At 45.3% G+C, this 24,802-nt stretch overlaps 1 protein-coding gene across 3 annotated transcripts in view; it reads right to left on the reverse strand.

Moving 5' to 3' along the window:
* The window catches only part of DENND11 (DENN domain containing 11), a 54,761-nt gene that overhangs the window by 20,127 nt on the left and 9,832 nt on the right, over positions 1-24,802 (reverse strand). For 2 of the 3 annotated variants that reach the window (XM_045495904.1, XM_045495903.1), the window contains exons 2-4: positions 17,742-17,841; positions 16,360-16,518; positions 6,101-6,254 (exon numbers count right to left, since the gene is read on the reverse strand). In XM_045495904.1, coding sequence (XP_045351860.1) covers positions 6,101-6,254; positions 16,360-16,518; positions 17,742-17,841 — 413 coding nt within the window. The remainder of the gene's footprint in view (positions 1-6,100; positions 6,255-16,359; positions 16,519-17,741; positions 17,842-24,802) is intronic. The other variant, XM_045495905.1, reaches the window with a different exon arrangement.

Below are 24,802 nucleotides of genomic sequence, written 5' to 3' on the forward strand. Positions count from 1 at the left end.
TTTCACAAAAGTCCAAAGGTAACGACCCAACATTCACTACTAGGTATTTATCCAAAGGATACCAAAATGCTGATTCAAAGGGGCACATGCACCTCAATACTTACAGCAGTGTGCTATCAACGATAGCTGAACTACGGAAAGAGCCCATATGTCCATCAACTGATAAATGGATAAAGAAGATGTAACACACACACACACACACACACACACACACATTGAATACTACTCCACAATCAAAAAGAATGAAATCTTGCCATTTGCTATGACATGCATGAAGCTAGAGTGTATTATGCTGAGTGAAATAAGTCAGAGAAAGACAAATATCATATGATTTCACTCATACATGGAATTTAAGAAACAAAGCAAATGAACATAGGGAAAGGGAAGCAAAAATAAGACAACAGAGAGGGAGGCAAACCATGAGACTCTTAACTACAGAGAACAAACTGAGGGTTGCTGGAGGGGAGGTGGGTGGGGGGATGGGCTAGATGGGGATGGGTGTTCAGGAGGGCACTTGTTTTGATGAGCACTGGGTATTATGTGTAAGTGATGAATCACTGAGTTCTACCCCTGAAACCAAAACTACACTGTATGTTAACTAACTTGAATTTAAATAAGAAAGAAACAAAGGCAACTATAGAGGAAAGGGAGCCCAGGCCTGTTCAGGTCCCTCCCAGCTCCCCTCCGCTGATCCTCAGGCCCCAAGCCCCAAGCACTGGGAAGGCCTGCCAGCATTTTGTCCAAATGTGTCCTGGGCCCCAGGATCCCAGAATAAATGACCAATCCTTAATTCTGATCTTATTCATTCATTCATGAATGCATGGACGCACACACACAAGAAATAGTTCTCACATACTTTGCACACACACTGTTTAGTCTCAGCCCAACAATGAATGGCAAGGCCCAGCCCCTGCCCCCATATAGCGTGGAGACTACTAGAAGAAGCAGGTGCACACGTGAGCCAATCCCAGCCTGAGAGCCGAAATGGGAGAGGGCAGGGCTGCAGGAGTGCACAGGAGAGACTGATTCTAGAGAGACAGGGAAGACTTCCTGGAGGCAGCGTGTCTCATCTTTGACACGAAGGGTAACTGGAGGGAGGGCGTTCTTGGTGGCGGGACCAGCGCGTGCCGAGGCCCGGAGATAGGACACAACTGCCAGTAGCTGAGGCGCTGGGCCTGGGCTGCGCCAGGGCGATGCGGGAAGTGGCCAGGATGAGGAAGAGCCACCCTCTTCTGGAGGCCGCGGCAGAGAACACGCACCCCTCTCGACCTGACCCTGTCCGACCACACGACACAACAGACGTTTCTCCTCTTCAAATCCACCTCTCCCTTCTGGGCCTCGTTCTGCTGCAGCTTTTACAAGGAACTCTTTCCCTGGCTTGTGCTGGCAACGCCTGGGCTCTCTCTGTCCCTCGCCTCTCCTGTGCCCCCGCCCAGGGACTCCGTCTGCTCCTTTCTCTCTCTCCCCACTTGTCCACTTCCCAAGGAGGGGGCTCTACCAGCCACTGCTGGACCCCTCCGAGCGGCCTCTGGCCGTCCTTCCTCCCTTGCCAGTTAGTGTTGACTCTGCAACAGCCTTAGATCTGACCCCGACTTTACACGTTCTTCATACATGTGTTCACTCTGTAAAAATTCACTTAACTACATATGTATGGTGTTCTTTTAACTTGTGGGGACAAAATATGGTGTTTCAGTAGACAGCTTACAGACAAATTTCTTTATATGTACCTATACGTGATATTCCATAAACAGCCAGTGGAATCATATCATATATTTATTGTTTCAGTGCTGCCATTTTTTCCCTGGTCCTTTCCTGTTTTACATACATAAGCACCATCCCTCCATACCTGATCTCATCCCCAGGTAATACATATATTAATAACCTAGTATATACACCCAAACACCGCCTCATGTTTATATATGCACGTATGTGTATCTATCATCTCTGCACCTGAGGCTGTGATTATTTTACGAAAGCATATGATCGTATCACAAACGGTTTTCTGTACTTCGCTATTCTCACACAAAAACCCTTGCTGGTAAACCTTGCACATCAGCTATGTATGCTCTAATGCGTTATTTATAATGGCTGTATAATATATGGGGCATTCTAATTTTCCACCGCTCTACACGATGCTGACTTAAACATTCTTATACAGACATCATTATATTCTGTTGGGTTATAAATATAGGGCAGATCCTAAGGAGTGGGATTGCTAACGCAAAGGGTACTTGTATTTTCAATAGGTACTAACAAATTGATTTTGATTTTTTTTAATGTTTTTATGTATTTATGTTTGAGAGAGAGAAAGAGAGAGAGCAGGGAAAGGGCAGAGAGAGAGGGAGACAGAATCCCAAGCAGGCTCCATACTGTCAGCAGAGAGCCCGATGTGGGGCTCGAACCCACGAAGAGAGTGAGATCATGACCTGAGCCGAAACCAAGAGCTGGACGCTTAACCAAATGAGCCACCCAGGCACCCCCTAACAAATTTGGAAGACCAGTCACATCTCCATCTGCAACCAACAAAGTACACTTCTTCTCGCATCACATCAACTAGAGTTTGGTAGGCATGTTAATGAGCAGCCCTCACTAGAGAAAAGCAGATGGCGATTTTACTTTCTCTCCTCTGTCCCTCCTTTGTGGCCTGTTAGGGAGAGGAATCTGGGGACACCCAGGTCAGATGCTGGTGACCCAGGTCACCTTGCTTAGGGTTCAAGATAGCCCAGCAGCAACTGGACTCAGAGCAAAAGCTGGGTCAGAGTTTGGAGTGGTGAGAAAAGGAGCAGGGTTCAGTCAATACAGACCCAGAACGCCCTAATGACCCTCTGACCATTTCTTGATTATTGCCTCTCAGGGCATGCCATGGGGTGGGGAAATCCTTAAACTGTGTTCCCTGGACTCCCATGGCAGCTGGTTTCCAGTTAAGTTCGTCCGCGGGAGGCAATGACTGGGGACTGGAAGGCAGAAGGCAGGGAGAGGGAGCTCTCCGCTTTCTCACTCATGCTGGTATTTTGCCAGCAGCAGAGGACGCGTCTGATTCTAACCTCCAGCTTCTCCCAGCAGCCGCAGCTCCAGCTGAGCCAGACCCCCCAGAGGGTCTGGCAACAGCAGGTGCACAGTGCCTAAGACACCTGAGCACAGGCTGTGTAGGACTCCTCCTCAGGTTGCCACGGTTTTGATAACATCACCTCTCCAGTTACCCCAGCCCCGTGAGGGTGTGACAGGCAGTCTGGAGGAGGGCCCTGAGTAATCCCCACCTCTTGGTATTTACAGCCGTACGTAATCCCCTCTTCCTCTTGAGTAACTTGCTTTGACCAACAGAATATGGCAACATTGCAGGGCTGTCACTTCTATAATTAGGTTACAAAGGATTCTGATTTCCCTTTTGTTTTCACTTGCTGCCTTTGATGAAGCAAGCCACCATGTTGGAGAGACCCACCTGCCTATGGACTGAGGACAACAAAGAGGCGGAGGTACTGAGGGCCTTGGTCCACTAGCCTTCAAGGAAACCAATCCTCCAACACTCACATGAGCCCAGAAGTGGATACTGCCCCCGCCCCAGTCAAGCCTTCGGACAAGCCCCCAACCCTGGCCGATACCCTGCCCGTGGTGTCATGGGAGACCATGAAGCAGAGGACCCAGCCAAAACATGCCTGAATTCCTAGTTCACAGACCCTGTGAGATAATACATTTGTACTATTTCAAACCGTGAATTTGGGGATAATTTTCAATGCGGCGATAACTAATATAAGGTGGTAGCCGTCTCCAATTAGAAGTATCTGTATTACCTTGCTCCCTTTTTGCTCCTTCAGCCTTCCAATGCCTAGATCACGGATTCCCTGTATGGAAGTAGCCTGGAATATCTAACATAGTTTGTGTTTTCCTGACGAGACCCTAACTGGTACTTATTAGGGTTCACATTCCATGGCTAGTGTTTAAGGTTCTCTACCATTTGATTCCAATCTATTTGTCCACTCTCTTCTCTCCTGCTCAGTGGACACAGGAATTCCGTCCCAGTCCAGCTACAGGAAGACCTTGAAGACCTTGTTTTATTGCACTTCACTTTATCAGGCTGTGCAGACTGCTTTTTTTTTTTTTTTATAAAATCAAAGTCTGTGGCAACCTTGCATCGAGCCAGCCTATTGGTGCCATTTTCCAATGGCAATTGCTCATGTCACATCTCTGGGTCACATTTTAGTAACTCTCACCATATTTCAAGTTTTTCATTATTATTTTTTTTGTTATGGTCAACTGTGATCAGTGATTATGACTCATTGAAAGCACAGATGATGGTTAGCATTTTGTAGCAATAAAGTATGGTTTAATTAAGGGATGTGCATCGTTTTTTAGGCATGGTGCTATCGCATACTTAATAAACTACAGCACGGTATAAACATAACTTGTGAATGCACTGGGCAACCAGAAATGTCATCTGACTCACTTTACTGCGGCTTTCGCTTTCCTGCATGGCCTGGAGCTGAACCCGCGGGATCTCAGGCATGCCTGTGGCCTGCTCGTGCTCCGTGAACCTGCCTGTGCCTTTTCACGCCTACCCCTTCACAAAGGTGGTGGGCTAAGCAGCTGGCACTGACTCTGGCACCAGTCCTGTGTTTAAGTCCTGGCTCTATCTCCTACTAGCTGTAAGGCCCTAGGTAAGTCACTGGACCTTTACAGACCACAGTTGGCTTATCTGGAAACAGAGAGTAAACAATCATTTACTTTAAAATATTCTGCAATAGAGGCGCCTGGGCAGCCCGGTCGGTTAAGCGTCTGACTTTGGCTCAGGTCACGATCTCACCGTTTTGTGAGTTCGTGCCTCGCGTTGGGCTCTGTGCTGACAACTCAGAGCCTGGAGCCTGCTTCAGGTTCTGTGTAGCCCCCTCTCTCTCTCTGCCCCTCCCCTGCTCACACTCTCTTTCAAAAATAAACAAACATTAAAATAAAATTAAAATTAAAGTTAAAAATAAAACAAAATATGCTGCAACAGGTATAGATAAATAGCTGGCAGAAAGCCAGCCTCACAGGAGGGGCTGAGAAGGTGACGGCCCCCACTGGCCTGTTCCCTCAGTCTGGAACTAGCCTCCCTCACTTCTCACCTGGCCAAATACTATGGGGACTAACCCTTCTTCCAAGAAGCCTTTCCAGAGTTTACCCTTAAAGCCCTGGCATAATTTCTCTACCGGGGAGCCCTAGGTTTCTCCTGAAGTACCTTGTGGCCACCTACAGGGGAGGGAGAAGGAGGAGCTTCATGTTCACAGTCATCTCTGTACCCTACCAACGCCTCACGCTTGTCAACTGTAAGCGAACATATTCTAGTACACAAGCTAAGTGCTTCAGAAAAAGTACATCGCAAAGTCATATCAAGAATACGGTAACTACCGGGAGCCTGGCTGGCTCAGCTGGTAGAACATGCGACTCTTGATATCGGGTTGTAAATTTGAGCCCCATGGAGGGTGTACAGAGTACTAAAAAATAAAATCTTTTTTAAAAAAAATATTTATTTACTTTTGAGAGAGAGAGAGAGAGAGCAAGCGAGCAGGGGGAGGGGCACACAGAGAGGGAGACACAGAATCCAAAGCAGCTCCAGGCTCTGAGCTGTCAATGCAGAGCCTGATGTGGGGCCTGAACCCATGACTGGTGAGATCATGACCTGAGCCAACGTCGAATGCCTAACCGACTGAGCCGCCCAGGTGTCCCAAAAATAAAATCTTAAAAAAAAAAAAAAAAAAAAAGTAATATGGTAACTACGAAATACAACATGTGTTCATCAAATTCTTCATCTTTCATCTTTTCGACTCCAACGTCTGGCTTTAAATATCTAAAGCAAACAGCAGAAACAAATCCACTTCTTCTCTGCTAGGAATCTACCACAACTGGCCTGCCCTATCATCCTATATGGCTTTGCACCATGGTTCTAGAAATGTCTGGAAAGCATATGGGTTTTCAAAGAACCCAAATGCTTACGTCAGAAACCTATCCCATCAAAATCAGACTCTGGGCATAAGCCCAAGACATCAATTCCTTATGAATCAAAAAACTAATCAACAACCACTGTAGCAGACACGAGCCCAGGCCCACGCGAGCACCTGGCCAGCCTCACCTTCATCTCAGGGTACATGTATCGGTGGATGGAAGGCAGCCAGTAGACAGGGGGCAGGCTGCCGCCTCTCCCCGGACCGGCATGGAGCACCCCTTTCTTGTCCTCATAGAACGCAGCCAGATGAGAGTAATGTCCTGGCGTCTCCAGCTGGTGTCTGCAAACACACACGCACACACAGTGAGAACAGCTCTGGCCCCGGCTCTGCCCCTCGGTCGCTCTGCCCCAAGGGCTGGAACCCTTGGGGACGAAGCGATAAACCAAAAAGACCCTCATTTCGAGGTTGCCCAGAATGCCCCCTCGGGGGTTACAGAAGATCCTCACGTGGGGTCTGGTTCTCCCTGACACCATGGGACACACGCCTCCTCTCGGGAAACCGCCAGAAAGTACAGACAGTGACTAATGTTTATTGTTCTCCAGCAAGGTGTGCTGAAGAGGGTGTGGTGCCTCCCAGGGAAGGCTGAGCCAAGGGACAACGTGGAAGGCCACAAATCCCCTGCTTACAGCTGCTCTCTGCTGAGAAACCATGCTTGTTTGCTTCGTTATAGAAGACTCAGAGGGAACTTACCCCTCAACGTCTCAAATGAAGGAAAACAATTATTGGATGTCACCAGGCCTCAGACTTTCTGCATCAAGTAATAAAACTATTAAAAAAAGAAAGAAAGAAAGAAAGAAAGAAAGAAAGAAAGAAAGAAAGAAAGAAAGAAAGAAAGAAAGAAAGAAAGGACTCAGAATCTCTTATTTCCCCACCCACCTGCTCGGGCCCACAGAGACTGGGCTGTGGGGAACCCTGTCAACTGACCGCAAGACCAAGAAAGCCTCGGTGAAGCCCTGGGCCATTTGGACAATGGAGAATCCCGCCTTCGAGTCAAGCACAGGAGTGCTGTGGGCGCTATGTTTGATAAGGGTGTTATGGGTCCAACTGTCCCCCTCCAACCCCACCAGAAACAAGATCAGCTGGAGTCCTAACTCCCAGTAGCTAAGAATGTGACCCTCTCTGGAGACAAGAGTCTTTACAGAGTCAAGTTGAAGTGAAGTAATTGTGGTGGGTCCCAAGCCAATATGACTGCTGATCTTACGAAAAGGAAGAAGTTTGGACACGGTTGACATACACAAGGAGAACGCCACATGAAGATAAAGGCAGACATCGGGAGAGACGCATCTAGAAGCCCAGGAAGACCAAAGATCACCAGCAAACCACCAGAAGCTAGGAGAGAGGCAAGGAGCAGATTCTCCCTCGTGGCCCCAGAAGGAATCGACCCTGCGGACACCTGACCTCGGATGCCGGCCTCCAGAGCTGTGGGAGGGTTTCTCTTGTTCTCAGTCCCCTAGGTTTGGGTTCTTTGCTACGACCACCGTAGGAAACAAATATAGGGAGGAATAAAAGGCAGTAAAGCCGTTTTAGTCTTATCTTCTTGGCGCCCTACAATCTCCATCATACTGCAGTAAGAGAGACTCAGCATACAAACTATGGTTGGCCCCCGGAGCAACGATGACTAAAACAGGGAACCCCCCACTGCCCCAGTCCATTGTTGTTGGCCTCCTCCAAGCTCAGACCTCAGACCTCCTCAAACCGCTCAGAGTCAGGATCTTCCTACTCCAACCGGGAGCCAGCTGCCCTCAAACGGTCTCTTCTCCAGAATGACTTCCAGCTCCTGATGCCAAGGTGCCACCCCGCTGTCACTCTGCACTGGGTGATCTCCGGGAAGTTACTACGCTTTTTAAAATCCGCTGTTTGCCCCCTCTCCCTCGAAGAGAGGTACTAGTGCCAACTCAATACTATTTTGAGGGCTAAATGAAATAAACCAGGAAGAGAGCCTCATATGCCTTGTGCCACATTTCAGTCATTCACAAACATTAGGTTCCTTCCTCCCCAGCGACCCGGCAGCATCTAGGCAGGTGCACAGTGAGGGCTCAATACACTGGGTAAATGGGGCAAATTCAGACCCAGCCCTGGAAGAGATCTACAGGCAAATTCACCTTTTAAGAAGAAAAAAAAATCAACATCAAGTAGGGGTGCCTGGGTGGCTCAGTTTGGTTAAGCATCTGACATCATAATCTCGCTGTTCGTGAGTTCAAGCCCCACACTGGGCTCTGTGCTCACAGCTCAGGGCTTGGAGCCAGCTTCAGATTCTGTGTCTCCCTCTCTCTTTGCCCCTTCCCCTCCCTCCCTCTCTCTCTCAAAAAAATAAACATTAAAAAAATCAACTACATTTAAAAAAATTATTACAGGGGCTCCTGGGTGGTTCAGTCTGTTGAGCATCCGACTCCTGATTTCGGCTCAGATCACGATCCCAGGGTTGTGGGATCGAGCCCTGCACTGGACTCCATGCTGAGCTTGGAGCCTGCTCAGGATTCTCTCTGCCCCTCCCCTACTCTCTCTGAAATTAAATACACAGACACACACACACACACACACACACACACACACACACACACACTACTAAGATAAGTTCCTCTTAGAGTGGAGGCTAATTTGGGGGTTCCTATACCTTGTTTTAAGCTTTGCACAAGAAGGAAGTCATGTGATATAACAATAAATGACCATGAGGAGTGGGTGCCTATAATCCTTTTTTCACTCCTACTCGTGTGCTTGATGGGAACCCCGTGGTGGCTAAATTGTGTTTAATTCTAAGAAGATGGCAGATTCCAGATACTCTTCAAGGACATGTGTCAAACTGATGAAAATTTGCTTAATACAAAATAACTCAAAAATGATTAAGGTCAACAGTGTTTTCACTGGGACGTAATTTCCCTGAAAGAACAATGAGAATCAGTTTACTGTATTCTCAGTACTCTGTTTTCTGCACTAAAGGGGGCTGGGGGTAACTGCTATGATAATTTTTCATTTTCTAGGTTCTTGGTTTGCTGCTCAGTGTCTTTTCTGTTTGACCGCCTTGAATGCTATATTTGAACCGAGTTTCTAAAGAAAAAGCTCACTAAGCTAGAGTCCCTTGACAAAAAGCTAGTTTCAGGACCCTGTCCTCTGACAGCCTAAGATATCACTGACTGATGGAATGGAACAAGGCACTAATATGGAAGACAGAATACGAGGACGGATGGGAATATAAATTGGCAGTTCTGGATAAATGTTAAACAAGTGTTGTATGAAAGCGTCAAAATTTGAACACACTGGAGATTTTGCAATAAACAACACTGATTATCAAGCCTCAGTATCAAGATAACCCCAAAGGTACTATAGCAAGGTTGAGAGCTGGAAGGGATGGTGAGCTTCAAAGACGTGCAAGGGGTGAGTTTCTGGGTGATCTTGCCTCTCAGGATGCATAGTACCACACTGAAAGGCAGGCCAAGTCATCTAGGGAAAGTGTCCAAAACATAGGACATTGTAAAAACTAGAGAATGACGGCAGAATAGATACTACTGATCTGAAGCCTCAGGCTTCTAGGCTAAGTCGAGGGCTCCCCTGCAGGACCAGAGATGCTGGGGTTCTCCTTAAGCCCAAGCCCCTTCACGGACATAATATAAGCTCATGTGACCACAAAGATGCCCACTGCAGCTAATCCTGGCTTCCCCTACATACCCAGCAATGAAGTGGCCAGCGTCAGAGTCCGAGATGCCTCTGCGGGATAGGTACCCTTCCTCACTCTGGTGTATTCACTGCTGGTCTGACCCAGTCTGGCTTCTGGCTTTGCAAGTACAGAAAAATAGGCATTTTTTTTTTTTTTTTTTTTTTTTTTTTTTACTGCTGGTGTGGGTATAGAATGGTACTAGCCTTCTGAGGGGTCACTTGCAATCTGTATCAAATTGTACACTGCATATACTGTCTAACCCAGCGATTCCATTTCTGGGAAGGTGACCTAAACAACCATATCTGGATACGAACGATCATTTACCTACAATGCTGCTCATGTTTACAGTGGCAAAAAATAAGAAACAACTCAAAAGCCTAATAACAGGGATATAGTTAAATAAACCATGATACGTCTACATACTGAGAGGCTTTGAAATCACCATGATGTTGAGAACTATTATGAGTGACATTCACAGAAAGGTTAACGTATGAAGTTAGAAATTTTAGATGCTGAATGACTTTGATATATATTTTTTTTAATTGTGTATGTATATATTTATATAGGGAAAAGACCAGAAGGCTATGTTCACAGCAGATAGGGCTGGCTAGTGGGATCATGGTTGGGTTGTTTTTTTTTGGGGGGGGGGTTTGTCTATTTTTCAGTCTTCTACAATAAGTATGTGATAATTTTATGTTTAGTCCTTTTAAACTTTTCATTATGGAAAATTTTAAACTTCTACAAAAAGTAGAAAAAAGAATAATAAGCCCCATTATCCAATATTTAGCTTCAACAATGATCAATATTTTATCAGTATGGTTACATCTATACCGTATCCCTGCCCCCACACCACTTCTTCCTCGAATGCTTTAAAGAAAATCCCTTATCATAATATTTTACCCATAAACACTTTGGTGTGCATCTCTAATTGATAAAGTGTATTTAAAACAGAGCTTAAACACCATGCCATTATCTTGCCTAACAAAATCAGTAACAAAGCCCGAATGCAAAATAATAGCCAGTCCACATTCAAATTATACCAAGTGTCCCCAAAATATTTTACAGTTGGTTGTTTGAATCATGATCGAAGGAGGGTCCAGAGATATGGTAACTAACGTTTATAAGCCTGTTTTACGCTAGAACACTCCCCTTTTTCTAATTTAGTTTTTAAATTATAAGACAGTTCTCCAGTATCTTCTGATTAATAAGGACTAGCTAGAGAGATACTGAGGCCCAGGTCTATGGAGGAAATCTAATAAATAAGTTTGGGTACAAGAAGTAAGAATGGACAGAAAACACAGATTCGGTGTTTTCAGAAACCAAGTCTAGTTAATTTAGACTAACAGCCCCGTGCCCGGACCTGCACCTGCCTCACATGCTCCTCTCCCCCTCACACTGTCACGCAAGTCCCTCCCTCTCATGTCACCTCAAGCCCTCTGTAATCAGCAAGCTGGAAAACCTTCCTAGCTGTGACTCAAAATCTAGAAGCCATGAAAAGATTAATGAATTCAATCAAGAAAGATATCTGCATGACAAAAGGTAATGCTAAAAGATGAATGACAAAGTGGAAAAATAATTTATAGTGCAAAGAACAAATGCCCCTACTATACAAAGATCTCCTGGAAATTAATAAGGTCAACAACCGAAAAAAACAAAAAACAGAACTGAGCAAAGGCTAGAAATGGTTCACAGAAGAGGGAAAACAAGTGACTCAAATAAATATAAAGGTGCTCAATCTCATTCCTAAGAAAAATGCAAATTAAAACCATGCTCTCATGCATGGTGTTTTACCCTACAGAATGCCAAAAACCTCAAAGTTTTATTTTTGTGTTGGCAATGTTGTGAGGAAACTGCATTCTCCTGCGTTACTGCTGGGTGGGCAAAATTGTACAACCTTTATGGAAAACAACTGGACAGAATCTATTAAAATTACAAATACCTCTACCCCTTGAACCACCAATTTCATTTCTGGAAATTTACTGTACACATATTCTGTTCATATGTGAAATGATATTTGCACATAGGTATTCAGTGCAGCATTATTTGTAATAAGAAAAGAGTGGAAATGACCAAATGTCCATCAATAAGAGACTTGATAAAGCATGGTTCTTCTAGACAAGGCATATAATACAATGGTGAGAAACGATAAACTTTCTGTACTGATATCTCCTTGGATATATTGTTCGTTGAAAAAGGTAAGGTATAAAACATGTACAACCTGATACTTTTTGCATGAAAAGGAGGGGAAAAAAGAACATATATTTGTATTTGTGCACACACACACATGTTGGAGAGATAGAAGAGAAATTAACAGTAATTACTGGGATTATTGGATGAATACTGGAACTGGGATAAGACTTTTCATTTTATGCCAGTAGTAGAGACTGCCACTCTCTTCTTCCCTGAATAATAGAACTTTCTGATTGTAGCGCATTACAGAGTCACCTAGTCAAGGACCACATTTCCCAGACTTTCTTGCTGTTAGGTGTGGCTAGGAATGAACTGGCCAATGGCACGTAAGCAGAAGTGATGTGTTTAATGTGGGGGATTCCTGAGTTCTTCCTCTTCTTGGAGGCTTGAACACGACCTGGTAATGGTGAGTCCTCCTCTATCATGCAGATGAGGACAATACTCTAGGAGACAGGAGCATAGGACACAGAAAGACTTGGGTCCCAGGATGACCCAGCAGAACAGAGCCATCTAGTACACGGGACTGCCTCTCCCCCTCCAGGACTGCTGTGCTAGAAAAGCTATCTCCTTTGAGTCACTAGATTTTGTGTCTCTTTGTTGTAGCAACGTAGCCTGTGCTCTAGCTAAAGCGGAAAGTGGTGCCCAGAAATGAGTTGCTGCAGTATCAGACAAGACACTGTGGCATTTGAATTCGCAGCTGGCATGGGAAGGTGGTAAGGAAGTAGGTGTTGTAGACTAGAAAGCTGGTAACCCTTGTCCCCCTGTAGCAAAAACCTGCTAGAACTTCAGTAACTTGGACAGGCCCCGTGTCATGTGAACTTGTACCTCCAGGGGAAGCACTTAGAAATCAAACGTTGATTGCTTCTCATTTGCAGTGAGCTGCTACAAGAGTAAGATGAAGACAGGCAAGAACTGGCCACTTTGCAGGCCAAAATGGAAAGAAATACAGCCTAAGGGACAGTGTGCTCTGAGTTCTGCAATAAAAGTTAGTTGAGGCTCCAACTCTTTGAGATCCCATGGGACTAGAAAAGCCAACCGCTTTTGTACCCCAAAACCAGGAGATAAGAATTTCCTTCAAAGCTTTTATGAAACTCTCCAGTTAAGAGTAGAGTCATGGGAGACAGACCCATTTGCAAAGATCAGATTTAGGGTACGGCCTCAAGGTAGCATCATATTTTATTATATATATATGTGTGTGTGTGTGTGTGTGTGTGTGTGTGTGTGTATTTATGTATGTATTTATGGTAGTTGCCATTTGAATGAGAAAAAGATGGATAGGCCAAGAACAGACAACAGTAACCAGTCTACAGTCCACTGACTTAAAAACTAAGACCCAAAAGAATCTTTCGCAACAGATACTTTAATTTGGGACTGACTAGAAGCAAACAGACCAGAAGCCTATTCAGTTTTTGAGGGATCTGTACTGTCATGTGGCTGGCCTATAAAGGCCTGTGACTGCTCCACCCTTAAAGAAACCACTACACCCACCAACCTACACCAGCAAGAAATGTGCTCTCTAGGTGTGCAGCCTCAGGGAGATCACGTTCCCCCACGCCTGCTTCAGAAGTGGTTGTGGTGGAAAATGGGTACAAAATCTCCTAGAAGGCAAAGCCAGGAGCCACGGGGGAAAACAGGCAAGGGGATTCTCAACAACAGAACCACGGTTTCACCAGTGAACTTACTACTCCACCAGGACAAGGAGGATTTGCAGCCCCTGCAGCAGAATTTCATGAGCATGATGGACGAATGGCTACTTGTATTAATTATCCTTCCTTTTTCCAAATAGGAGCTTGTACTGGGGTTCCCACTTCACCTTCGATGTTGCATTTAGGAAGTGCAGAGTGAATGAACTTGTCTGTTCTTCTGCAGGTTTTCAGGATATGAAGAACCATGGGCTGATCTATCGAAAAGGACTGCCTCATATCACCCAGAAATCCTGGACCGTAGACTAGAAGCATCAACTCAATGAGCCTCTCTGAGGTCTCCCTCAGAGAGGGAGGGTGGGAGGAATGTTCTCTCCATGTGGGAAGAAGAGTGCACATGGTTATCAGGATCGCAAGAGGGGCATACTGAAACGGGGGCTGTTGACTTTGCCCCCAAATCCTTCTGTCCCTTTTTTCCTGTTTGCAACAGAACCACCAGATTTTTAACTGGTCACAGGGTCACCTAGCTAGAGACTACCTCTCCCAATCTCCCTTGCTGTTAGGTGTCTCCTTGTGTTGGAGAACTTGACAATGGAACGTAACAAGTGATGTATGCAGCTTCTGGGGCTTTCCCTCTTCCCTAGGGGCTAGATGCAGACAGTAGTGGTGAGCAGCTCAGAACACTGGAGAAGGACATCTTAGAATATAAAAATCACTCTTAGGATATTGTAGAATCATAAGAGAGAAGCGGTCTGGGTCCCTAAACAACTGTATAGAACAGCAGGCTACCCACCTGGACCACCGGCCCACCTCTAGACTATTACATGAGAAAGAATCTTCTGTCTTATTTCAATCATTGTATTTTGGGGCCTCTGTTACTGCCATGTAGCAGGATGCTAATAGAATACCTCCTTATCACTTTTAACTTTTGAACCATGAGAAAATACTGTCTACTTGGGAAAATTAATTTTGTCAAAAGGAGTAATTTTTTCAAAGTGTCAGGATCCCAAATAAAAAAATTTTTAACTCCGTAATACTACTTCTGGGGCACAAAACTGAGGAAATACTTCAAATACAGAAAAAGAGGTCTGTATGAGGTGTTTACCACAGCTCCAAAATGTAGAGGAGCAATATAAAAAAAAAAAACAAAAAAAAAAAACAAAAAAAAACACGCTAAATGCTCAACCACAGTGCATAATAAATATTTTATCTATTTTTTTAAGTTTAATTTTTTTGAGAGAGAGAAAGAGCGAGTGAGCACAGGTCACACTGTCAGCGCAGAGCCTGACGCGGGGCTCGAACTCACGAACTGTGAGATCATGACCTGAGCCGAAGTCAGGACTCAGACAACCACAGTGAATAATGAAGACAACTTAATGAAGACAGCTGAAGAACAGCTCTAGCATTACAGAATTTTTAAAATAATCATCAAAATGATAAAATGATACATACAGAGGACAATGCAGAGAAAACATATGCCTAACCAGTGCATAAAGAAGGAAAAAAATGGAACGGAAAAGTGGAATATTTTCTTACAGGAGGAAACGTTCCTGAAATTAAAAATAAAAGATGTATCTATAGATCAAAAGGGACACGCACACACTTGGCCTCTCTCAAAAATAGATAAACATTAAAAACAAACAAACAAAAAAAGAATCGGGGATGCCTGGGTGGCTCAGTCAGTTAAGCGTCTGACTTTGGCTCAGGTCATGATCTCACAGGCCATGGGTTCGAGCCCCACAATAGCTCAGAGCCTAGAGCCTGCAGTCTGCTTCGGATTCTGTGTCTCCCTCTCTCTGCCCCTCGCCCACTTGCACTCTGTCTGTCCGTCTCTCTCTCTCTCTCTCTCAAAACTAAACATTAAAAAAATAAAAAGTGGGGCACCTGGGTGGCTCAGTCGGTTAAGTGTCTGACTTCGGCTCAGGTCATGATCTCATAGTTCATGGGTTTGAGCCCCACATGGGGCTCTGTGCTAACAGCTCAGAGCCTGGAGCCTGCTTCAGATTCTTTCTCCCTGTCTCTCTGCCCCTCCCCTGCTTGTGTGCTTGCTCGCTCTCTCTCTCAAAAATAAACAAACATTAAAACAAAATAAAAAAAGAATCAGATGCTTAACTGACTGAACCACCCAGATGCCCCTCTTTGTACTTTTATATACATTTTAAATAATAAACTTTTTTTCCCCACAAGTAACAAATTTCATGTTCTTTCAAAGATCATCATCAAGAATGACTGTTATGTTAAAAAATTCAAATAAATTCTAAAAGTATAAAAGTGTATACATAGTATGATGCCAAGTATATATATTTTTAAAAAAGTATACACATGTGTGTACCAGAAAAGAGGCAAAAGTGCTAAGATTTTAATAGTGCTTCAGGGGTTAGGGATAGATTTCTCTCAAAATCTGAAATGAGAGTAATGAAAAACTATAGAAGATAATGAATAGTTTCACTGCTTCTGTTAAAGATTCCCTTCCTATTACCACAAGCAGTAATAATGACCCCGAATAATGAATGATGAGGCTTAAAAAGAGTTTAGAGTCTATTTGCCTACCTGGGGTGAAGGAGGTAATTGCTGTGGCTTAGGGTAAACAAAGATCACGTACTTATTAACAGATTATGTCATTCAACAAAACTGAGGACAGTATTGACACAGACCGAAGGCAAATCCGCCCCAGCATGAAGAGTCTTTAGGCCATGAGTTGGGTTGACGGAGAAAAGACCACCACCTGAGGCGTGAAATGTGGCCATGGATGTTCGAGCAAGGGCATCTGCTGTTCTGACACACAACCTATGTCTCTGAGGGCTCATCACTCACACTCTCTCTCACACACACACACACACACACACACCTGGCTGGCAGATTCCCACGGCCACCCCGCACATGTATGCGAGCCACATACCGAACCTGGTTCTCCAAGAAGTGCATGTACCGATAAAGCAGGGTGTAGGACGGAGACAGGATGCCCACAGACTTCATACGTGCACCACGCTCCAGCTCACTTTCCACAGGCATGTTGGCGAAACAGGCCAGGCCGAAGAAGGGTCCCTTTCGGAAATAGCTAAAACGGACCAAATGCGTCGTGGGGCTCAAAATCAGAGAAGAGAAATTTTGTTTGGCTTCGGTTTTTGTTTTGTTTTAAAAAAAAATTTTTTTTAATGTTTATTTTTTTATTTTTGAGAGAGAGAGAGAGAGAGTATGTGAGCAAGGGGAAGGGCAGACAGAGAGGGAGACATAGAATCCAAAGCCAGCTCCAGGCTCTGAGCTGTGAGCACAGAGCCTAATGCAGGGCTCGAACTCACAGACCGCGAGATCATGACTTGAGCTGAAGTCGGACACTTAACCGACTGAGCCACCCAGGTGCCCCTGGCTTCGGTTTTTAATGTGAGTTGCAGCCCCGAGGAAGACAGAGAGCTGTGTCCAGGGGTCTGCATGACAAAGCTCTCAGCCTGAAGACCAATGTTTTAGAACCAAAGGGGAATGTCAGTCCAGGCCACTCAACCCCACAGAGGAGACAACCCGGGTATAAAGAGATTACCCAACTCACCAAGGGTCACCCAGCAGGAGCTAGGACTTGACCTCAGGCAAGTCTGCTGCTGCACTGCCCATGACCATGGACAGATCCCTTCGCTCCTGCATAACTACTGATGCCATAAGGAACCAAAACAAAGATTCATCTTCAGGCCCCTCTGGAAGGGCGCTCTGTTTTAGTAGCATAAGCCACGTTGATTCTTTCCTCACTTCCTGAGTCTCTGATATTTTTCACAGGGCGGATGACCACAGCTGTCACTTTATCTCCTCCCCCTTTCTTACACTTCTGTCATGGTTTCAGCCCAGTGAGAAGATTAAAGCTACTCTCGTTAACCTCGTGTTCTATTTGTTTGCTTCTCACTCGAATCTTAATTACACAGGACTATAACCTGGCCTTACTGAAAGCTGGACTTTCAAGTTTTAGCCCACAAATGGCTTAAGTTAACCCAAACTGTACTGAAAGTCCATTCTTTCAACAAAGCCAAACCTCAAGTAAGACCTAGCGTTTTCTTAAAAGGGAGAGAGAACCTCTGATAGTTCTTAACTTTTGGGGGTCATGAAACCCATTGGGAACCTAATGAAAGCTGGGGGCCTTCTTGCTGGAAAACTGATACAAACACAAATCTATCTATATATATTTTCAGGGCATTTCTACACACCTTTGGAAGACCCCCTGATGAGAGTCCTTACGCTGTGGGGAAAGTCTGTGAGAAGAGAGAAATGGTACAGGGATTTACATTCTGAAATACTTACATGAAGTCAGACTGAATTTTATGGGACCCACTGGCCATAGACTTGAACTCAACACCTTCAAGGTCAATATCTTGAGGTAAGCACCATTCCACCATGTTCCCTGTGGGAAAGGGAGGTGACAAGTTAAAAGAAACAAAGTCATTCAAAGAAAAGGACGTAGTACAAGGGCTGAGGGCATACGGCTGCCCAATACATGCACTGCTGGCTCAGCCACCAAGACGCTTAAGTGGGTCATCTCATCCACCACCCACATGCTGGCAGAGTTCCCCAGTTACTCCAGAGGGCCAGGAGACAGGCCTTAAAGGAGCCTTGCCCTCTGCCGAGAGAGGAGCACATTCTTTCTAGTGACGATATGGTCTTTGGTGCTCCACTCTGCATAGCTACTTTCAAACGTCCTTCCTTTCAATGGCCTTACTTCCGAGGGCATGATTCTTACCCCCGTCTGCTTTCCCTAACTCCCTGAGATCTTGTTCCAACTTGTCCTTCTACAGCTACTGATGACTCTGACAACCCTGAACTCTTTTTAATTCACGTTGTCATTGACCTCTTTGTGGAATTTGAGAATTCCTCAAAAGTGTATTCCTCTTTTGCCTTAATTCCCATGACAAAATACTATTTTGGTCTTTTCCCTACTTCTCTGTCTAGGTAGCTCTGCTTCCTTCCCAAAGTCTTTCTCTTCTCTCCCTAGGTGAGGCCCATATTCCAAGGCTTAGCCTTCAGTTCTTTGCTTCCAGAACCTTGGGGCTCATTCACTCATCATCAGTTACCGACTTTTTACCGAGCTGGACACTGGAGCTACAAAGTCAAATAAGACACAGTCCCTGACTGCAAAGAGATTAGAATTCAGAGATAAACAAGGAGACCACAGATTACAGTTCCAGGGGATAAAAGCTATGAGAGAGGAGAACGTGAGCAGTGATGAGCATCTATCAGATTGAGGGAATCGGAGATTTGCACAACAGCACTGTTATCCAGAACACGGACAGAACACATACTGACAGAACACTATGGAATATTCCCTACTGTTTTCTTGTGTGTTCAAAATTTTTCAAAATAACAATATCGAGCTATGCGTGAGTTTATTTTTATTTTTTCTAACAGCTTGAGATACAATTCGCACACCGTGCAATCTACTCACTTACGGCAAACAATTCAACGGCTTTTAGTATAGTCAGCTGTGCAACCAACTACCACATTTTCAACGTTCTCCCATTTTTACATCCGAGGAAACAATGAGACAAATAGAACACTTGCTCAGAGTCACCCCTAACCAGCTGAGCTGGTGTGCTGCAGGGGCTGCCAGGAACTAGGGTTCCGGGGGCACCTGAAGGGTTCAGTGTGTTAAGTGTCTGACTTTGGCTCAGGTCATTATCTCATGGTTCTCAAGTTCAAGCCCTGCATTGGACTGGATGCCAATAGCACAGAGCCTGCTTCCGAACCTCTGTGCTCCAATCTCTCTGCCCCTCCCCTGCTCATTCTCTCTCTCTCTCAAAATAAATAAATAAACTTTAAAAAAAAAAAAAAAAAAAAGAGCTGGTTTCCAGGCCGGGCCTGGACTCCTTGCATGAAGCTAGACCAGTCACCCGACAGCGGTTGGGGGGAGCAGTTAAATACGCACTTAGCCCAGGCTAGACTTGGCTTCAAGGCTTGGTTTTGTCACAAGCTGTGTGGCCTCTGGTAAAAGCTCTTGGATCCTCGGTTTCCTTATTGTAAAATGAAGACAATTCAATACGTGAGGAGGCTGACTCACCTGTAAGATTGCGTCTAGCTTTTAATTCCCAACTACAATGAGGAGGAGAAAATTAAACATAAATTCCCAAGTATCCAGTACAAGAGGAATACATATTCCTTGAAGACAGAGGCTCGCCTACTTCCCTTGTGCTCTCAGCACCTGGCACAGGCCTCAGCCAAGTGGGAAAGAAACATGTGAAATGACCCTTTCAAGGGCAGAGAAAGGTGGGAAGAGTTGGGGGGTGAGGGCAGCAGATGCGGCAGGCCTTGGGTGACCTGCCCAGGAGTAGGCAATGGCCCTGTGAGTATAAACAGGGGTGGGAAGGATTATGACACTTTATTTTAGAACAAACTTCCTATCACTACTCCAAACCCTACTTTCCTAGGCATTAGAGATGCCGTGAATAATCCAGCCATCAGTGCTTTCAGACCGCGCTCCAAGCATCAGAGAAGCTGCATATCCGTCTACCTACATATGGGTCCAGTCTCCAAACATGGCAGGCACCACGGAGGGTTATCCGGCCTCACCTTCAGAGCCTAAGGTGCTTTCAAACAGTTTACTTTCAAGAGAGGAATCATGGCTCTAACAAAGAGCTAAACCCAAAAGCATGTAAAGGGGAATTAGGATTTTATAAAACAGAAAGGATAGAATGATGTTGTGCGTGTCCGGGTTAAAGACAAGGAAAAGCATGCTGCACACTGAAAGAGGGGTGAACTTGGAGATAAAGGGATTTCCATCTTTCCCCTTCCATGCATGTCTACTATCTCTGTGGTTCAGTGGCTTTCCGCCTGTGGAGTGTATGAGGACACCCAGGGAACTTACAAGGGTGCTGGGGCCTATCCCCGATATACAGGATCATGGTCCCTGCCTCGTAGCACATGGGGATTCTGCTGGCGAGCTCCTGCTTCAGCTTGTGTACACGGCCCTAACCCTCTGCGATGGGAACAGGTGGCCGGCATAGAAGGGACAGCCTGGGACAGGGCTGCTGCAGTGTCCCTCAGGTAGACGCCGTCCTCCTCACCTATCCAACCTGCCTCTTCTCTTATCCACTGCCTTCTTCCCTCGCTGCCGCTCCATAATGGGTTCAGAGAGCCCTAACACTGTTTCTTTCCTCCAACCCAGCCGATCCATGACTTCTAACAAAAAAACTTGTTAATGGGGCGCCTGGGTGGCGCAGTTGGTTAAGCGTCCGACTTCAGCCAGGTCACGATCTCGCGGTCCGTGAGTTCGAGCCCTGCGTCAGGCTCTGGGCTGATGGCTCGGAGCCTGGAGCCTGTTTCTGATTCTGTGTCTCCCTCTCTCTCTGCCCCTCCCCCGTTCATGCTCTGTCTCTCTCTGTCCCAAAAATAAATAAACGTTGAAAAAAAAAAATTAAAAAACAAAACAAAACAAAAACTTGTTAAAACACCACCAGGGTGCCTGGGTGGCTCAGTCGGTTGAGCATCCAATTCTTGATTTTGAGCTCAGGCATCATCTCACGGCCTGGGGATCAAGCCCCCCATCATGCTCTGCACTGACGGCATAGAGCCTGCTTGGGATTCTCTCTCTCCCTCTCTGCCCCTCCCCTGCCCACACATTCTCAAAATAAACATTTAAGACAAAGAAACAAAACTTGAAATTACCTAAAATTTTTTTCCTGACAGCTAAGTACAGAAGAGCACACAAATCCTAACTATTGCTCAGTGAATTTCCCCAACATGCACATCCCTGCGTAACCAGCACCCAGACCAAGAAGGAGAAGCCTTCTGTACACCAGAAGCCCCGCTGTCCCCCTCGTGACCCTCTCTCAACGGGAACTATTATCTTGACCTCTAACGCTGTAAATCAGCTTGGCTGTTTTGAAATTTGTATCGATGCAATCATAGTTTACATTCTTTTAGGTCTTCTTTTGCTCAATATTCTTTGCAAGATTCATTCATGCGGATCCACGAAGCTACTTCCATCCTATGCATGTAACAGATTATCTATTTCACTGTTGATGTGCGTTTAGCCTATTTCCAATTTGAGGCTGTTACAAACAGACCGCTACAAAACGTCTTATACTTAAGTCGTCTGGTGAACACATGTGGGGTGGCTTTGTAATAGGTCAGCCTGGCTAGGCCGAACTACGTCTCTCAGAATTGCCTTCTTCGTGAATTCCAGGTGAGACGGGTGGAATGTGGGATGTGGGAGTGATGTGGCGGGGCAGCAGTCGGCATATTGTATGCACATCAGGAGGCTGGGGAAGGAGCACCAGGCAGCTCGTGCGCATTACTGCTCGTCTGCGGACCACCTCGGGGGTCTGGGGGTGGCAGCCAGGCCCATGAATGCTGGACCCACCCTCCCCTGGATCTTCTTTCACCTTCTCGGACTCCTAAGCCAGGTGTGTGTGTCGTTCCACAATGAAGGGCATCAACTTCATCAGGACACCCACATCCTGAAAGCTGGAGGCGGACTGACCCGGGTTCCGGTACATGAGTTCCAGCTTCTCTCCATGTTCCCAACTATACTCTCTTCTTCCATAACTGCCGGCCCAATAGAGTTCCAGCTCCCTCATCAGGCAGAAAGACAACAGCTTTATACAGCCTGCTTACCTAGCTCCCACAACTGCGTAAGATCAGATTCTTGCAATAAATCCCTTTAGACATCTCCTAGCGGTTCTGTTTCTTCGATTAAACTTTGACACAATATGTACACATTTCCGTTGACAACATCCCTAGGAATAGAACTACCGTAAAAATGTCTTCATCAGGGCTAACTAAGAGATCTTTAACAATTCCCAAAGCAGTGTTTCCCAAAGCTTTTGTTGACAGAGCTTCTGCAAAAAAACAAAAACAAAAAACAAAACACATTTTTCAAGAAGGATTTTGGCCAAATTATCTTAGGGTTAACAAGGATAGACACATTTCTTTACTGCAGAACTTCTCAGAGCCTTTAGTATGTTACTCTGTTTTGTGGACCTCTACGAGACCTTAATGTTTCCAAAATTTGGGGGCTAATAAACCTATTCTTAACAAGCATCCCCTGTACAGCCCACCAAAGTGGGGGGAAGAAGCATCTTAAGGGACTAATTTTACTGAAGACATTTTTTTTTTAAGAAATGCCAGCACACAAGGAGCTGCAAGTTGACCCTCAATATCCACTCTTACAGGGAACAAAACCTCCTATATTTAGCCAAATCACAACTACGTTCCTCAGTATCTTCTTGCCTGTAGGTACGGCTACATGAGTCAATGGGCCAGTCAATCTGGCCAATGGGAAACGGACAGAAGTGAGGTGTATGGTTGCCAAAAAGTACCTTAAAGGGCAGGTGTACGTGCTGTCACTTCCTCCATCCTGCTGTCTAGAATGTGGATGTGGTGACAAGCCGTCATGAATCTAGGTCCCTGGATGGCTGCTTGGACTGAGCCAGCATTCCAGCCCTAGGCCAGCTATTTCTTGTTGCATGAAAGAGAAATAAACTCCTATCTTGATTAAGCCACTGTTACTTTGGGTCCCTGGTATTCATGGCCAAACCCACGTGTTACCCGACACCGCTCACCTGTAGAAGAAAGCCCCCATTCCTCAGCCTGGCTCTCAAAGCCGCCACCCTCGTCCCTCTGTGTGTGTCCGGTCCTCGCGCTACAGAAACTGACAGACTCAGATGGAGGGAGTGACATCCTGGTAGTTACAGTCTTAACTTCTAGATGGATGTAAGTCCCTCAGGGGAAAGTTGCATCAGGGTCAGGCTGGCGAGTCACGGAATGAGCACGGGTTCCAGAGCACTGCTCTGGGACTAGTTACCCTCACCTTTACCTACTGACACGCTCCTTGAATGAAAGGAAAGTAAATGAAGTAGACGAAGCTACTTCGGTCCTCATGCCAGCCTATGTAATCACTGTCTTAGAGGTCTATTTCCACAGGAGACGGGACTTCTTAAAGACAGGAACTTTGTTGATCGTCACATCCCAACACGGCACACCGCTTAGCACGGTACAGGATGGGTGTTACGTAGTAAAAACAATAATGAAAGAAAAACAGCTTTATTGCAGGCAGGCATTTTTTATTTACTTTTTTTTTTTTTTAACGTTTATTTATTTTTGAGACAGAGAGAGACAGAGCATGAATGGGGGAGGGTCAGAGAGAGGGAGACACAGAATCGGAAACAGGCTCCAGGCTCTGAGCGGTCAGCACAGAGCCCGACGCGGGGCTCGAACTCATGGACTGCGAGATCATGACCTGAGCCCAAGTCGGCCGCTTAACCGACTGAGCCACCCAGGCGCCCCCAGGCAGGCATTTTTTAAAGAGCCAACTGATGAATTAATGTTAATTATCCTAGGGGTAATGATACTGTGGTTATGTAAGAAAATGTCCTTCTTCTTAGGAGGTTTATACTCAAGAATTTAGAAGGATCATCATGTCTGCATTTACTATCAAAAGGCTCAGGAAAAAAAAAAAAGTATATCTTTATATAGTCAGTTTTGACACATTGCTTGCTGAACTAGAGTCGACACAACTGAAGTATTTTTCTTTTTTAAGATTATTTATCTTTGAGAGTGAGAGAGTGAGTGAGCAGGGGAGGGGCAGAGAGAGAGGGACAGAGGATCCGAAGTGGGCTCTATGCTGACAGCAGACAGCCCGATATAGAGCTTGAACCCATAAATCGTGAGATCATGACCCGAGCCAAAGTCAGATGCTCACCCGACTGACCCACCCGGGCGCCCCAACACAATTGAAGTATTAAAGAACGATCTGAGCATAGGGATTTCACATTTCCTTATGCTGGAGATCCAATGCAATCTCAATCCAAATGCCAGCAAATTATTTGTGGATATTGAAAAGTTAATTCTAAAGTTTATATGGAAAGGCAAAGGCCCCAGACAGCCAACACAAGACTGAAGAAAAGTGAGGATTGACACTACCCAATTCTAAGACTTACCATGAAAACTACAGTAATCAAGACAGTGATTAGACAAGATTAGACACATCGACGGAACAGGACACAGAGCCCAGAAACAGACCCACACAAATACAGTCAGCTGATCTTTGTCAACAAAGCAAAGGCCATACAATGGATAAAGGATTATCTCTTCAACAATGGATAACCACAGGCAAAAAAAAAAAAAAAAAAAGAATCTAGACACAGAACTTACACCTTTCACAAAAATTAATTCAGTATGAATAGTATACTTAAAGGCAAAATGCAAAATTATAAAACTTCTGGAAGGTAACAAAGGAGAAAATCTAGGTGACCCTGAGTTTAGCAATGAGTTTTTAGATACAACACCAGGAGCACGATCCATGAAGAAAAAAATTGGTATGTTGTACTTCATTAAAATTAAAAACTTCTGATCTGTGGAAGATACTATGA

The sequence above is a fragment of the Leopardus geoffroyi genome, chromosome A2 (genome assembly GCF_018350155.1).
Source record: "Leopardus geoffroyi isolate Oge1 chromosome A2, O.geoffroyi_Oge1_pat1.0, whole genome shotgun sequence".
NCBI lineage: Eukaryota > Metazoa > Chordata > Mammalia > Carnivora > Felidae > Leopardus > Leopardus geoffroyi.